A 12,807-nucleotide genomic window follows, 5' to 3' on the forward strand; every position below is an offset into this window, starting at 1 on the left:
AACTAGCGATGCGAGTGGGCGGTGAGACATTGGGACGGCGTTGTTTGTATGTTACAGAGTGTGGGCGATGCAATTTACATGCATTGCATCAAAAGGTGTCGTCAGTGCTCTCTTTGATCATCTTTCGCTTCCAAAGCGTCGGATCGCACGAGGTTACACGCTTGTGAGCGATAAACACATCGTCGACAATCAAGGCTCATCATCCGACAGGTTCACGGCACCATTGATGGATTTATTTTTGAACGGACGGACACAGGATGGATTATGCCGTGACACCACAATTGGGGGTGTCTATTTGCTTTGCATTTCTATCCTTTTTTTTCTTCTTTTTTGTTTTTGTTTTTTTTTTTTTTTCCTTACGAATTCCCATGATTGAGTGCACCTACTTCTTTCTCCGGGAAGTAGTCGACACAATCTTTTTCTTCAAATGTTTTGGCATTTTGTCTTTCCGCTTTTCGCGCTTAGCTTCCTTTACGGCTTGTTTATGTTGCTGTGCCAAGTCAGCGCCTCGATCGGAGATACCAGACCATGATTGATGGAAAAACGATTTCGGGGACCCTCACCTTCTTCTCATCCTTGTCCTCAAACTTGCGCCCTCTAGGCGGCCCCTTTTCGAAGCGGCTCTCGTCGCCGGATTCATCCCCGCTAGACAAGGTGGCGCCGTCGTCAGACTCGTCTTGCGAGCCCTGGTCTTGTTCGTCTTGACCGTTTGGCTGAACGACCTGGTCTGCCAGGAGGTTGCTGTAGACTAGATCGCCGCCCTGGCCCTTGCTGAGCTTTTGGGCGTCCGTCTCGATGCTGTAGACCTGCTCGAGCGTCTGGGGAATGTACTGGTTGCGGAAGACTTGGTTGTCGACCTCGAGCTCGGCGGCTGCTTCGTCGTCGTCGTCGGCGCCGCTCTCCTGGCGCGTCTCGTACAGCTTCTCCAGCGCCTGGCTCGTGGCCGGCTCCTCCACGGCGCCCTCGCTTGCCGTGATGAAGTTGAAGATGGCGCGGTCGGGGAGCGTGTCGACGCCTTTGCGCCTGAAGAAGTCGCCCACGTTCTTGATGTCCATGCGAAGGAACTCGAGCGAGCGGGGGTGGTCGGGCTCCACGCTCTGCGACACGTCGATGATGTACAGGGTGCCGTCGTGGTAGAGGATGTTGTACTCGCTCAGGTCGGCGTGCACGAGCCTGCAGACCTGGTACATCTTGCGCATGATGGCCAGCAGCTGCAGGTACAGCGCGCGCCACAGCCGCTCGGCACGGTCGCCCTCGGCCGGCAGGACGGCGTCCCGCAGCCGGGGGTACGCCCAGCCCTTGGCGTCGCCGAGGAAGCCCATCAGCAGGACGTGCAGCTTGAGGCTGATGGGCTCCGGGCAGGGGATGCCGGCGTTGTGGATGCGCCGCAGGTTGCGGAACTCCTTCTCCGCCCACAGCTTGACCATCTTGCGGCTGTTGCCCTTGTCGAAGCCGGCCTTGAACCTGTGCTCGCCGGCAATGTAGCGCTCCCGGTCCTTGAAGACGAGGATGGCCGTCTTGTACACCTTGACGGCCCTCTGGGCGACGCCTCCCGTCCTGTCGTCGGCCAGGATGGCGCCGTAGACGTTGGCCTCCTTGCCGGTGCTGATGGCGCCGTGCACCTCGCTCACGAGCCCGCGGTTGATCATCTGCAGCAGGATCATGCGGGTGCGCTGGTCGAGGACCTGCTCGCTCGTGGCGCGGTCGGCCTTGTCCTTGTCCCTCTCCCTCTCGCCGCCCTGCTTGACCGAGTCTAGGCGGATCTTGGCGGCGTGCCGGGCGAGCATGGCCACCTGGTCGTCCACGCTGGCAAACGTGTTTGCCGTCGGCCTGTGCTGCTGGTTCGAGCGGGGGAGGGGGGCCCCGCCGTTGGTGTTTTGGAGCTGGCGCTGGCGATTGTACGTCTTTGCGAGGTCTCTGGCATCGCCTGCGAATTCCTCGTCGTCCACGTCGTCGTCGGCGTCGTCGTCGTCATCGTGGAAGATGTCGTCGAGGTCGTCTCCGTCGGCGTCGTCTCCGGGGTCCAGGGCGCCGCGGGGCTTGCGCACCTCTGGCGGCGCTTGTTGGACGGGCTCAACGTAGCCCTGGTTGGCGGTGTATGTGAAGGGAGGTTCGTGGGGCGCGGCTGCGGCTGCGGCTGCGGCTGCGGCTGCGGTGGTGTCTTGCGGCATGCTGGGCTTTTTGTCTCCGCGTTTCTGCTTGTCTTTGTGCGGTTGCGGTGTTGTCCAATGCTTCTCAGCAATCAAGCAGGCGATTCCCGGTGGTGAGATATGAAGAGGCGGCGGGTTCCTTGCTCGCCACTGCGCCGAGAAGAATGCGGAAAATGCAAAGCTTTATAGAGCGAGGAGTCATGCACCGCTTGCGACTGCATCCATAAACCTCGCCCGTATGGTAGGCAGCACTGGTGTCCTTTTTTTTTTTTTTTTCTCTTCTTCTTTTTTTTTTTCTGTGCCTCTTCTGCCAATCTCGATGGCTCAAAAGTCAGGCTCGAGCGGGCGGTTGACCCCACCGTTGTTGGAGTCGCCCCCTCACGGCAAAAATCTGGGTTTCAACCCAGCGGTGGGTGACTCACGGAGGGGCAGAAAAATCGACGTCGGCGGAAGCAGCGCTAAGAAATTCGTGCCTCTGGGCGGATTCCGGGCTTTTGTGCGGCCACTGAAAAGGTCCCTCCTTTGAAAATTTGCGGGCAAGGTACATTGCTCGGCCCACTTACGCTGCCGATGCGAATCACGATGACTTCTTCCCAGTCAACCATGACTCCGTGACCGAAGGTGTTGTCCTGGTGCACGACGTTTGTGCACGTCTGGGCACCCGGGATAGGTCGGCGGGACACCGGCAGGAAACCGGCAGGAAACAGGCAGGAACAGGCGGGAAACAGGCATCTGTTTTTACGTCGGGACATTCACTGCAGTGCCAAATTTGGATGCAAGCGCAGCCTCCTCGACGCGCGTCGATTCAGCGTCGGGAGCGGGCATTCCCTCAGCACGTGTACGTTGCGATGCGGCCTGCCGCTTTCCGTATGTTTTCACCTCGGGAAAATTGTGCGATGTTCATGGCCATGTTCCAGTTGGGTTTTGCAAAGAACTGGATCCGTGGGCTGGCTGGTGGCATTCGTCTCGGGCTGTATTGTGAACTCCAATCAAGGGGTCAGTCGACTGGCTACGCCTTTTTCTTTGGTGAACAAGGACAACGGGGCAGGGAAGCAAATCGACGGACTCTTCTTCTCCGTTGTTTGTTCCTCGCATGTTTTCCGATGTTTCCGGCACAAAAGCAGCGAGCGGGTGGGTGCATGTGGCCATGAACAAGTGCCATACATTTCAAATGTGTACATAATGCCATTGTTGTTGTTGTTCTTCCAGGGCTTCCATCAGGTTCCAGAGAGATCCAGCCGCCCGCCCACCCGGCCTTGTGCCTCTTGCAGGCCTATTGACTCTGGCCAAGACAAGGCCGTGCAACAACAGCAACGACAACAACAGCAACAACAACAAAGATCCTTCAAAGGACCACTGGCATGGCATGTTGCCCGCCCAGAACCCGCCGAGATTGAACAGCCCTCATCGGGCCTTCTCGGGCTGTCAGCCTTGCGACATGGATGCATGCTCAGCACCCAAGAAGCCCCAGGCCCGGCTTGTGCTTGTGACGAGCCGAACAAAAACAAAGCAGGCAGCAAAGACGCCACTGCGGTCGAGACCGACACCGACCCCGACCCAGGTCGCACCAGACCAGACACGAAGATGATGATGAACTAGTGCCGTCTTCCAAAAGGGGGCTGAACGCGCTGGGCCGACCTTCTAGCCCCGATTACCGATTACCCCAGGAATGTGCTCTGTACGGAGTACTTGCCTCTTATCTTGCCGCACTAAAATCCCAACGGGTCTGTCATAGACTCACGAGTCACAAGGCAACCAGGATAGGACGGACTGCATAGATCATAGCGGCAGCCACGCCCCCCCCTCCCTCTCCTCCCTCTCCTCCGATCCGAGGAATTTCGAACTTTGCATGTCATGACTACGCCTGTTCAGGTTGAGTCACACGTCATCGCCTCATGACTCGACCAACCACCAATCAGAGGCCGACTCCCCGGCATGACGATATAAGTCGCAATCGCCTTCGCCTCTTTGTTGGAGATGGCCAGATCTTGGTCCTACCACCTTTTCCAGGGCACCTGCGGTTCTCCTCCTTTCATCAGCTAGCAGCTGCTGTTCTTTCTATCTGCATCTCAGTACCTTGACCTTTCTTTGTTTTTTTTTTGTTTCTTTTTTTGTTTTTTTTTTTTTCTATTTTTTTTTCTTCTGTTTCTTCTGACGGCTTGAGGTGAGTTTAGAGTCTCCCGCTCATCGCCTGGTGCTAGATCTTGTCACTGACACGATGCGGATGCGGATGAGCAGACGCAAGTTTCCGAAACCGTCCATTTCGGCAGTCGTCCTTGATAACATTTGACATTTTCACCCTAATTCTTCCCGACGAGCCAGACTCGATTTTCTGCCTCTCGGAGATATTATATCAGCAAACATACACACGCCGGCATCGCCACCCTTTTCAACCATCTAGCCTACCTGCCGCACCAACCCACCTAAAGAGATCAAACACTGTCCTGGTTTTGACATGATGGCTCCGCTCCACAACAGCCTTGTATCAAGGGACGCGTTCAAAGCAGCACATCAAAGAGACTACCAACGTCGTCTGCTCAGGCCCCAGCATCGTTCCCTCAATCGTCTTATCCGTTCCCATGCCAAACAGCTGGTTGAATCCGGACAAGTCGACATTTTTCCCGACTGCAAGCACGACCACGGAGCTTTCGACAAGGCCAGCATACGAAACCACATCGAGCAGGATCTCCGCAGCGTGCACCACAACCTGGCCAAGGCAGAAAACAATCATAATCGTCCGCGCAGGCCCGATCGCCAGGAAGACGGTACCGATCTCGCATACAGCGACATCGAGCTCCCCTCGGATAGATGCCGCCTCGTTCGGCAACCGACCTTGGAAAGAGAAGACGCTTTCCACGACGCATCGACCGTCAAGGGCAAGATACACATTCGCCGCCGCCTAGAATCCGGCAATGACGACGAACAGGTTGCCCACCTCTACCAGGTGGGACTGCTCTACGACGACGAGCAGGACAGTGCAAGCGACAGCTTCAACCTAAACAGCATCCAGCACGCTGAGCCGCTCTTCCCCATCCGCCCCGCCAGGCGGGCGCAAAAGCATAGAGCCGGCAAGGGCGGCGTCAACCAACCCTTGCATCTTGACCTGTCCTTCTCGGACCTGGGCGACGACGAGGCTCTTGCCCAGTATTTCATGGCCGCTGCTCGTCCGGACTCCGAGAATGGCCAAGACGAGACTGTTCAGCATCGCGGGTCGGCTGGGCTGCACACTCCCCTGCGCGTCATTTACGAGCTCATTAGCTCTCAGCCTTCGTTTGACGTGGATGCTTGTCAACCGCCTGATTTGGTCACCGATGTGCTTTCTGACTATGACTGTTTTTCGGATTCCGAGCTAGACGACACCCCTTCCCAACGGGAGGTGCAAGAACATGCAAACAACGCGCCCGCCGATGCCTGGGTCATACTGGGGGACGACTCGTAGCGGGTCCGGTCCGCCAGGGGATCCTCCTGTGCCGGGGAGTTTGGTTGCAAGTACGAAAGGTTTGATACCGGCAATGTGTTGCAACTGTGCTCTGGCTTTCTTTTGCTGCAGACTGCACCGACAGTGCTGGCGCGCCGGCTGCCTCTTTTACTGGTAGATAATTTACAGCGTAACTCAATATGAATATTGGAAAAAATGGCTCGCTTTTTTTAATTCTCTTTCCGCATGTGTTCGTGAGCGATGAGACAGAGATCTTCAAGTTGCACGAGTAACGACATGTGCAACGGGGGCGCGTAGTCTTTGATGTACACATTTACATGCTCGGGTCTTTACGAAGCATATTTTAAAATGATTTGCCGGTATTTTCTTTCAAAAGCGCCGAAAGACCGCCCATGGTCATGGTAGCATACGTTTGCGGGCAAAGGCCGCTTCCCCATGATAGGACAGCCATCAGGGATAGAAGGCATTGCGTTACCACGGCGGGAAGCGTCCTTTGCATGCGGAATGTGTGCTATGCTATTGCCGTGGCGAAGCATAGGCTCACTCCTGAGAAGCAGGCTGCCGCTCGCGATGCCAACGCCCGCAAGCATACATTCACTCGGGAGAAGCAGGCATGCTCATCACTGACGGACGCCAGTTTCCCCCGATGGCCGGCCACGCACAGGTCGGCGCCTCTACTCACTCCATCGTGCCATTCCTGCTACGACACGCTGGGTTCTGGCGACGAACGGACTACTTTTTTGGACCCAACTTGGGGGTGTCATTACTGCGGTTGAAACAAGCTCCAGCCGAGACAGCCATCACGACGAAGACGCAGCCCAAAAAACTGACGACCGCTCTTACCGCAGCCCACCCTTTTCTTCCTTGCGTTTTTGTTCGTTTTTTTCCCAATTTCCCGCAAAGACACGTGGACCCCTACAAGCGAGTGTCGTTGGCAAGGCTAAACGTGGTCACGATGCCCAGGTGATCCGTGACCCAAGCCTTCTCGAAGCCAAGCGCGAGCAGCGCGTCCCTCTGCCGTTGGCAGCGCGGATCGACCTCGACGTCGGCGCCAAACGTCTCGAAAGACTGCACCCTGACGGCGCCGCAGTAGAAGGCCTTGTCCATGCGCGAGCAGCCGAAGCGGTCGCGCAGCGCCGGCAGGGCCTGCTGGCCCCAGGTGAAGCCGGCGTCCCGGGCGCCGCGGGGGCCCGGCTCGAGGAAGGCGTCGCGGAGGCCGTTGGCGGCGTGCAGGGCGTCGTCGAAGGGCTGGATGGCGTTGAAGTCGCCGGCGACGAGGGCGCCGGCGACGCCCTCGGCGCCGCGCAGGTACGACGCGGCGAGGCGCATCTGCGCCGGGCGCAGGGGCGGGTCCGCGGCCAGGGACTCGAGGTGGGTGTTGGCGAGGCGGAGGCGCTGGCGGGCGAGGTCGACGTCGACGAAGAGGGCGTCGCGCTGCATGCGGGAGGCGGCGTAGTGGACGCGGAAGCAGGCGGCGACGGGGAGGCGGCGGTCGACGAGGGCGGTGGTGCCGTAGAGGCCGGACGCCCAGGCGGAGCTGTCGAGGTCGGTCATGAGGAGGGCGGCGCGGACCCAGGGGCGCTGGCTGATGGTGATGAGGTCCGAGGGCGTGCACTCCTGGAGGTGGACGACGACGGCGGTGGACGGGGGCAGGCTGGCGGCGAGGCGCTCGAGGTGGGCGAGCGCGGCCGTCATGCGGGTCTCGGCAAAGGGCAGCATGAAGTCAATGTTCCAGCTGTAGAGGGCGATGGCGGTGATGGCGTCGGCGTCGGCGTCGGCGTCGGCGTCGGTGTCGGTGTCGGTGTCGGCGCCGGGGCCCGTGGGCGGCGACGGCGGGACGGGGAGCCAGACTTCGGCGTCGGGGTCCCAGCGGTGGTAGGGCTGCGGCCACGGCTCGTCGGGGGTCCACGGCACGGGCGGCGGCGGCTTCTTGAGCGCGTCGGCCAGCCGGATGGCCTTTTGCACGAGGGCGTCCATTGGGAGATGCCGGGCGGGTTGTGCTGGGCCGGGAGACGCACGCACCGTTCTGGTGGCAGCTTGACTGGCGCTGTAGGCAAAGAGGAGGGGGGGGGGGGGGTTCTATAGGTAGTGAGTGAGTTACGTACGGCCTTGGGTGGTTTCTTTGCTCGGGCACGCTGCAGGTCGCACCGACTCGCCACGCCAAGCGGTCAGCAACAAGATGCCATGCCGCTGCGGACTTGCGTAACCCAAACCGCAGAGGCTGGATGGAGTTTCAAGGCCCGACTTGAAGCTGGTTGTTGGTGGGGGAAGGGGGGGGGGGGGTTGCATCGCGTCGGCTTATGTAAGCTGACCACCTAACGGAAAAGGCAAGACCGTCCAGAAGGTGAGAAACTTGACATTCCCATTAATCACATCACCTCTGCGCAGCGACAGATCTTCCGCCATCCTCGAGTCAACCCCTCGGGCTGCTGTACATGGTTGCCTGGCACACCATCACGCGGACACGTACGTCCTCGCAACACACATGACAGCCCTCTCCGAGCTGCTCCGCTGCCGCTCGTCCTACCCAACCCCCACCTTCACCACCACCCACCCGTTGCTGACCCAACCAATCACACCCGCGCATTTCGCCGCTCAAAGCGCCGCTCAAAGCGCCGCCGCAGCCGCAGCCGCCGCCTCGACCACCCCAACCACGTTGTCGTGTCGCGGCCGCAAGCGAATCTTGAAGGGCACGGGGGACCGGCCCGACAGGCCGTCGTACTGCTTCAAATCGATGGCGTGGCCTGGCGCCGCCTCCATGGTGAAGGACCACAGCAGGCGCGAGAGGGCCAGCCAGATCTCGCGCTCGGCGACGCAAATGGCAGGGCAGATGCGCCGCCCGGCGCCAAACATCCAGTGGTCGCGCCGCCCGGCATCGGCCAGGTTGGAGCTCTGCGCGGACGAGAGGGTGTCGTCGACGAAGTGACTGGGCTGTCGGCACGGCCTTGTGAGCGGGCAGAAAGAAGGGGGGGGGGGCTGGCCGGGTTCCTTACGTTGAACTTTTGCGGCTCGCGGAACCGGGTCTCGTCGTGGTGCATGGTCCACGTGTTGAGGAGGAGGACGGTGTCCTTGGGTATGAAGTGGCGGTTGTAGACGAAATCCTCGGACGCGGCGTGCGGCGTGCCCAGCCAGAACGGATTGTAGCACCGCTCGACTTCCTTGATGATGGCCCGGCAGTACGGGAGGTTCTTTTCGTCCTCGACGCCGGGGAGGCGGTGCTGCCCGACAACGCGGTCCAGCTCGTCTTGCGCGCGACGCTGAATGTCCGGGTATGACGGGATCAGAGCCTGAAACCACTGCATGATGGACGCAGTCTGGAACCGATGCCCGTGTTAGCTCGGGGGCAAGAAAGGGGGAAGACGGGAACAGAAGGACGCAAAAAAAAAAAAAAAAAAAAAAAAAAAAAAAAACCAGGTGCTCAAACGGGGCTTACAGTCTCTACGCCTCCAATCAAGAAAGCCGAGGCCATCATGGCCATGTCCAGATCATCCAGCTCCTCTTCCTGGCGGATGGCGAGAAGAGTCGCCGCGAGACAGTCCGGAACGGGCTGCCCGCGCATCGAGCGCTGACGAATGTCTTCAATCATGCCCCCAAACGTCTCGACCAAGTCCCTGTGCAGCTTCTGACCACGCGAGCGAAGCCTGGACGGGAACCATTCCAGCAGGGGCAGGAAGTCGATCAGATTGGACACCGGGCCGGTAACATTCCTGCGGGAAAAAGTATGAGAAAAGATTCAAAAAACAAACGGCGTTTTCTTCGTCTTCAGGGAGGGCTCGAGGCCGGGGGGGGGGGGGGCATGGCTGTCAACACTTGCATGAACTCGCGCCCGAGTCGCAGGGCCGTGGACACGAGGGGGTCCTGCACCGAGGCCGTCCTGATCCCAAACACAACGGTCAACATGTTGTTCAGCGAGCACCGGCCGGCGAACGGCTGAGGGTTGACCAGCGCGGAACCGTCGCGGCTTGCTTCCAGCAGGCAGCGGACCATGTCGGTGGCCTCTTTGTCGAAGACGGAGCTGAACCTGTCGACGGCTTTCTGGTGCAGCCAGGCGTTTGCGATGCGCCGATGCTTCCGCCTGCGATGCGAGACGCCGTTTTAGCTTGTATCTCTCCCCCTTTGCTTTCCTTTCATCCCCTCACCCGGCTTATTTTTTTTTTTTTTTGCTTTTTTTCTTTTTTCTTCACTTGTCGTTCTTCTCCATCCGTTCCAGCGACGGAATCACGCAGGCATACCACATGTCGTTGTACGGGGTCGCAGTGACGCCCCGGCCGGCAAAAACGCACCGGCTCTTGATGTACATGTCCTTGCGGGAGGAGCAGACGGCCCCCCGGGTCACCAAGAGGTCTTTGGCCACGTCCGGGCTGGAAATCACCACGACGAGCTGCCGGCCCAGCCAGACCGAGTACAGGGCCCCGAACCGCCTGGCCCATCTGTCGAGCGTGAGCTCCGGATAGCGCGTCAGGAAGGGGAAGCATCCCGCGCGGCAGCCTGTTAGCCGTGGGCGTTTTGGGGCGGAGGGGGGGGGCAAAACAGACAGAAAGCGCAGGGGGGGGGCTGTGTTTTGTGCGTGTCTTACCGACTACGGGGAAGCCCCTTGGGCCTTTGGGAATCGCGCACCCGGACTTGCCGGCTCGGCCGGGCGACAGAGCGCGGAAGAGGAGGAGCAAAGACAAGAGCGAGACGCAAGCGACGACGACCAACATGAGGGGTGGCTGGGGTGCCAGAGAGGGAGAGGCCTAAAACCTTGAGTTGATTCTTTTTCTCTTCTTTTGCGTCTGTTTCAGACGACGACGGCGGGCAAAGTTGGAGCTTCGCAAAGGGGAAGGATAAGACGCGCCAGCTTGCTCAAGTTATGGGTAGGCGAGACCAGCGGCGGTCCAAAGCAGCCAGCCAGCCAGCCCTGCATGGCCGGCCGCGCTGTCAACGACGGGGGCCTCGGGGCCTCGGGATCATGGATGCATGTCTGACGGGTTTCTGTTTCCGCTGCTCAATCGGGCAGGTAAGCTTATTGTGTCACCCAGCGCACCGCAGACGGCCACCCTTCTCTGACCAACACCCCCCCCCCCCCCCTAATCGGCGGAGGATGGCTCGCACGACAGGGCAACGCGCGACGCGCGACGCCAAGAGCCCCGTCCATTCGTCGGTGCTGCCTTGCCCTGGCTGTCCGGCCTCTGGCTTATCGTTGGAAGCCCCCGGAATGTGGGAGCACATGATGTGCGCACCCGAAACAGCAGCAGCAGCAGCAGCAGCAGCAAGCAAGCAAGCAGGCCAGCAGGCAAGCAGGCAAGCAGGCAACCGGTGTGTTTGACAGCTGTGTCACGACCCGAGGCTGCACGCAAGCCCAGGAGAGTTTATATACGTCTCGAGCAAACTTTGCTTCCGCTGGCCCGTCCGACTTGCCCACGCAGGGCCCCAGACATGGAAACAGGACGGCGCTCTTGCCTCCGCCTCGTCGACCCGTGCCGTGCCCGCGCCCGTGCCCGTGCCCATCGACGCCCCTCGTTGCGACAGCAGACTGGACGCTGCTCTGCTCGCCTGGCAAGATGCCCGCCGACCTGTCGACCCTTCCGCCGGAGCAGCAGCAGGCCGTCCTCGACGGACCGGCGCTGCAGGCTCCTCCGGGCGTCCAGCCCAACTTGCAGCATGCTCCCAACCACAACGCCATCCCGGAGGCCGTCATCCCCATCTGCCTGGTTCTCGTCGCACTCGCCATCCTCCTGCGGAACTATGCGAGAGCCTTTATCGCCAAGAAGGTAGACGTGGACGATGGTGAGCGACCCCAGCTTCCGTGTCTCTCTGTGTCTCTCTGCGCTTCTCTGTGTCTCTCTGTCTCTCTCTGCGCCTCTCTGTGTCTCTCTGTCTCTCTCTCTGTCTCTCTCATTTCTTCTTCTTCTTCTTCTTCTTCTTCTTTTTGCTTTCCCTGCGTTTTCCCTCTCTTCGCTTCTACATCTCCTACCCGGCCTGCCATCCGTCTAACCTTGGACAGTCCTCAGCCTACTAGGCTTCGTGAGCCCTGCATGCCGCAGTGCTCCTTGCTTTTTAGAAGCCACTGATGAATCCATCCTAGGGCACCTACATCTTCTACGTCTACAGCGTCTACCACGTCACTCACACGGTGGGCTTCTTCGTACACCAATGGAACATTACGCTCCGCAGCGCGCAAAACGTGCAAAAGGTGCCCCCCCCCCCCCCCCCCCCCCCCCCCCCCCCTATTCTCCGCACCCATTCCCCCTTTCTCCCGACGAACTCTCTTCTTTTGCCAACCCATCCCCTTACCCCCCTTCTCACTGCTTCCAGACGCTCCAGATAGCTGCCACCTGCTACACCATCACGCTGGCCCTCGTCAAGGCCGCCATTCTCCTGCAGTGGATTCGCATATTCGCCCCCCGCGCCACTCGCGGGGCCTTTTTCGTAAGATTGATCCGGAAAAAAAAACACGCCCGCTGATCATGAACCCCCCCCCCTTGACAAACCGGCTGAGACGCTTCGCGACGCAGTGGACGTGCCACGCGATCCTGTGGACCAACCTCCTCTTCTACCTGTCCACCACCGTCGCCGGCAACCTCATCTGCGTCCCCTTCCAGCGGATATGGGACAAGACCGTCCCGGGCGTGTGCTACAACGGCAGGACGCTCAACATGACCATCGGGGCGTTCAACCTCGCCTCCGACATCTGCATCCTGCTGCTCCCGCAGCGCGTCATCTGGCGCCTCAACATGTCGTTTAGGAAGAAGCTCGGTATAGCGTTGACCTTTGCCGTCGGCCTGCTGTGAGTCTCCCCCCTCCGCCCCCTTTTTCTCTCTTCCCGCCTGGCTTCGAGCCCACGGGGGGAAAGAGACCGCGCCCTGCTGACGCTGGAGCAGGGCCTGTGCTGCCGCCGCCCTGCGCCTGGGCATGACGGTCAGCTACATGACCGACCCGGACTGGCTGTACCACGTGGCCAGCCTGTCCATGAGCTGCATCGCGGAAATGACGTGCATCCTGCTGGTCTACAACATGCCCGGCATACCCATGGCCGTCCGGGAGTCGCGTCTGCTGTCGAGGATCTTTTCCTCGCTGGCGTCGTCGCGGCGCACCAAGATCGGCTCCGGGGCCTCTGGCGCCGCGGCGGGCCAGGACGCCGAAAAGGCCGGCAAGGTGCCGTTCCGTGGCCGGCCGTGAGGAGTCGCCGGGGAGGGGGGTTGTGTCCGAGAGCAGCGGGAACAGGGCGAGTTGGCG

At 60.1% G+C, this 12,807-nt stretch overlaps 5 protein-coding genes across 5 annotated transcripts; 2 read left to right on the forward strand and 3 right to left on the reverse strand.

Moving 5' to 3' along the window:
• Positions 1 to 382: 382 nt before the first annotated feature.
• Positions 383 to 2,171, reverse strand: UV8b_03421 (uncharacterized protein; the record flags this gene model as incomplete). Its single annotated transcript, XM_043140919.1, has 2 exons — positions 383 to 490; positions 564 to 2,171. 2 exons carry the CDS (start codon positions 2,169 to 2,171, stop codon positions 383 to 385), a joined length of 1,716 nt encoding a protein of 571 aa, XP_042996853.1.
• Positions 2,172 to 4,608: 2,437 nt separating this feature from the next.
• Positions 4,609 to 5,589, forward strand: UV8b_03422 (uncharacterized protein; the record flags this gene model as incomplete). Its single annotated transcript, XM_043140920.1, has 1 exon — positions 4,609 to 5,589. The coding sequence occupies one exon, from the start codon at positions 4,609 to 4,611 to the stop codon at positions 5,587 to 5,589; it is 981 nt and encodes a 326-aa protein (XP_042996854.1).
• Positions 5,590 to 6,504: 915 nt separating this feature from the next.
• On the reverse strand, positions 6,505 to 7,566 carry UV8b_03423 (uncharacterized protein; the record flags this gene model as incomplete). Its single annotated transcript, XM_043140921.1, has 1 exon — positions 6,505 to 7,566. One exon carries the CDS (start codon positions 7,564 to 7,566, stop codon positions 6,505 to 6,507), a length of 1,062 nt encoding a protein of 353 aa, XP_042996855.1.
• Positions 7,567 to 8,196: 630 nt separating this feature from the next.
• On the reverse strand, positions 8,197 to 10,292 carry UV8b_03424 (uncharacterized protein; the record flags this gene model as incomplete). The annotated part of the gene is made up of 6 exons (XM_043140922.1): positions 8,197 to 8,520; positions 8,583 to 8,903; positions 9,023 to 9,296; positions 9,404 to 9,664; positions 9,822 to 10,077; positions 10,166 to 10,292. The coding sequence occupies 6 exons, from the start codon at positions 10,290 to 10,292 to the stop codon at positions 8,197 to 8,199; spliced, it is 1,563 nt and encodes a 520-aa protein (XP_042996856.1).
• An 840-nt stretch (positions 10,293 to 11,132) lies between these two features.
• On the forward strand, positions 11,133 to 12,750 carry UV8b_03425 (uncharacterized protein; the record flags this gene model as incomplete). The annotated part of the gene is made up of 4 exons (XM_043140923.1): positions 11,133 to 11,358; positions 11,576 to 11,764; positions 11,887 to 12,358; positions 12,453 to 12,750. The coding sequence occupies 4 exons, from the start codon at positions 11,133 to 11,135 to the stop codon at positions 12,748 to 12,750; spliced, it is 1,185 nt and encodes a 394-aa protein (XP_042996857.1).
• Between the last annotated feature and the right edge of the window lie 57 nt (positions 12,751 to 12,807).

The sequence above is a fragment of the Ustilaginoidea virens genome, chromosome 3, assembly GCF_000687475.1.
Source record: "Ustilaginoidea virens chromosome 3, complete sequence".
Classification (NCBI taxonomy): domain Eukaryota; kingdom Fungi; phylum Ascomycota; class Sordariomycetes; order Hypocreales; family Clavicipitaceae; genus Ustilaginoidea; species Ustilaginoidea virens.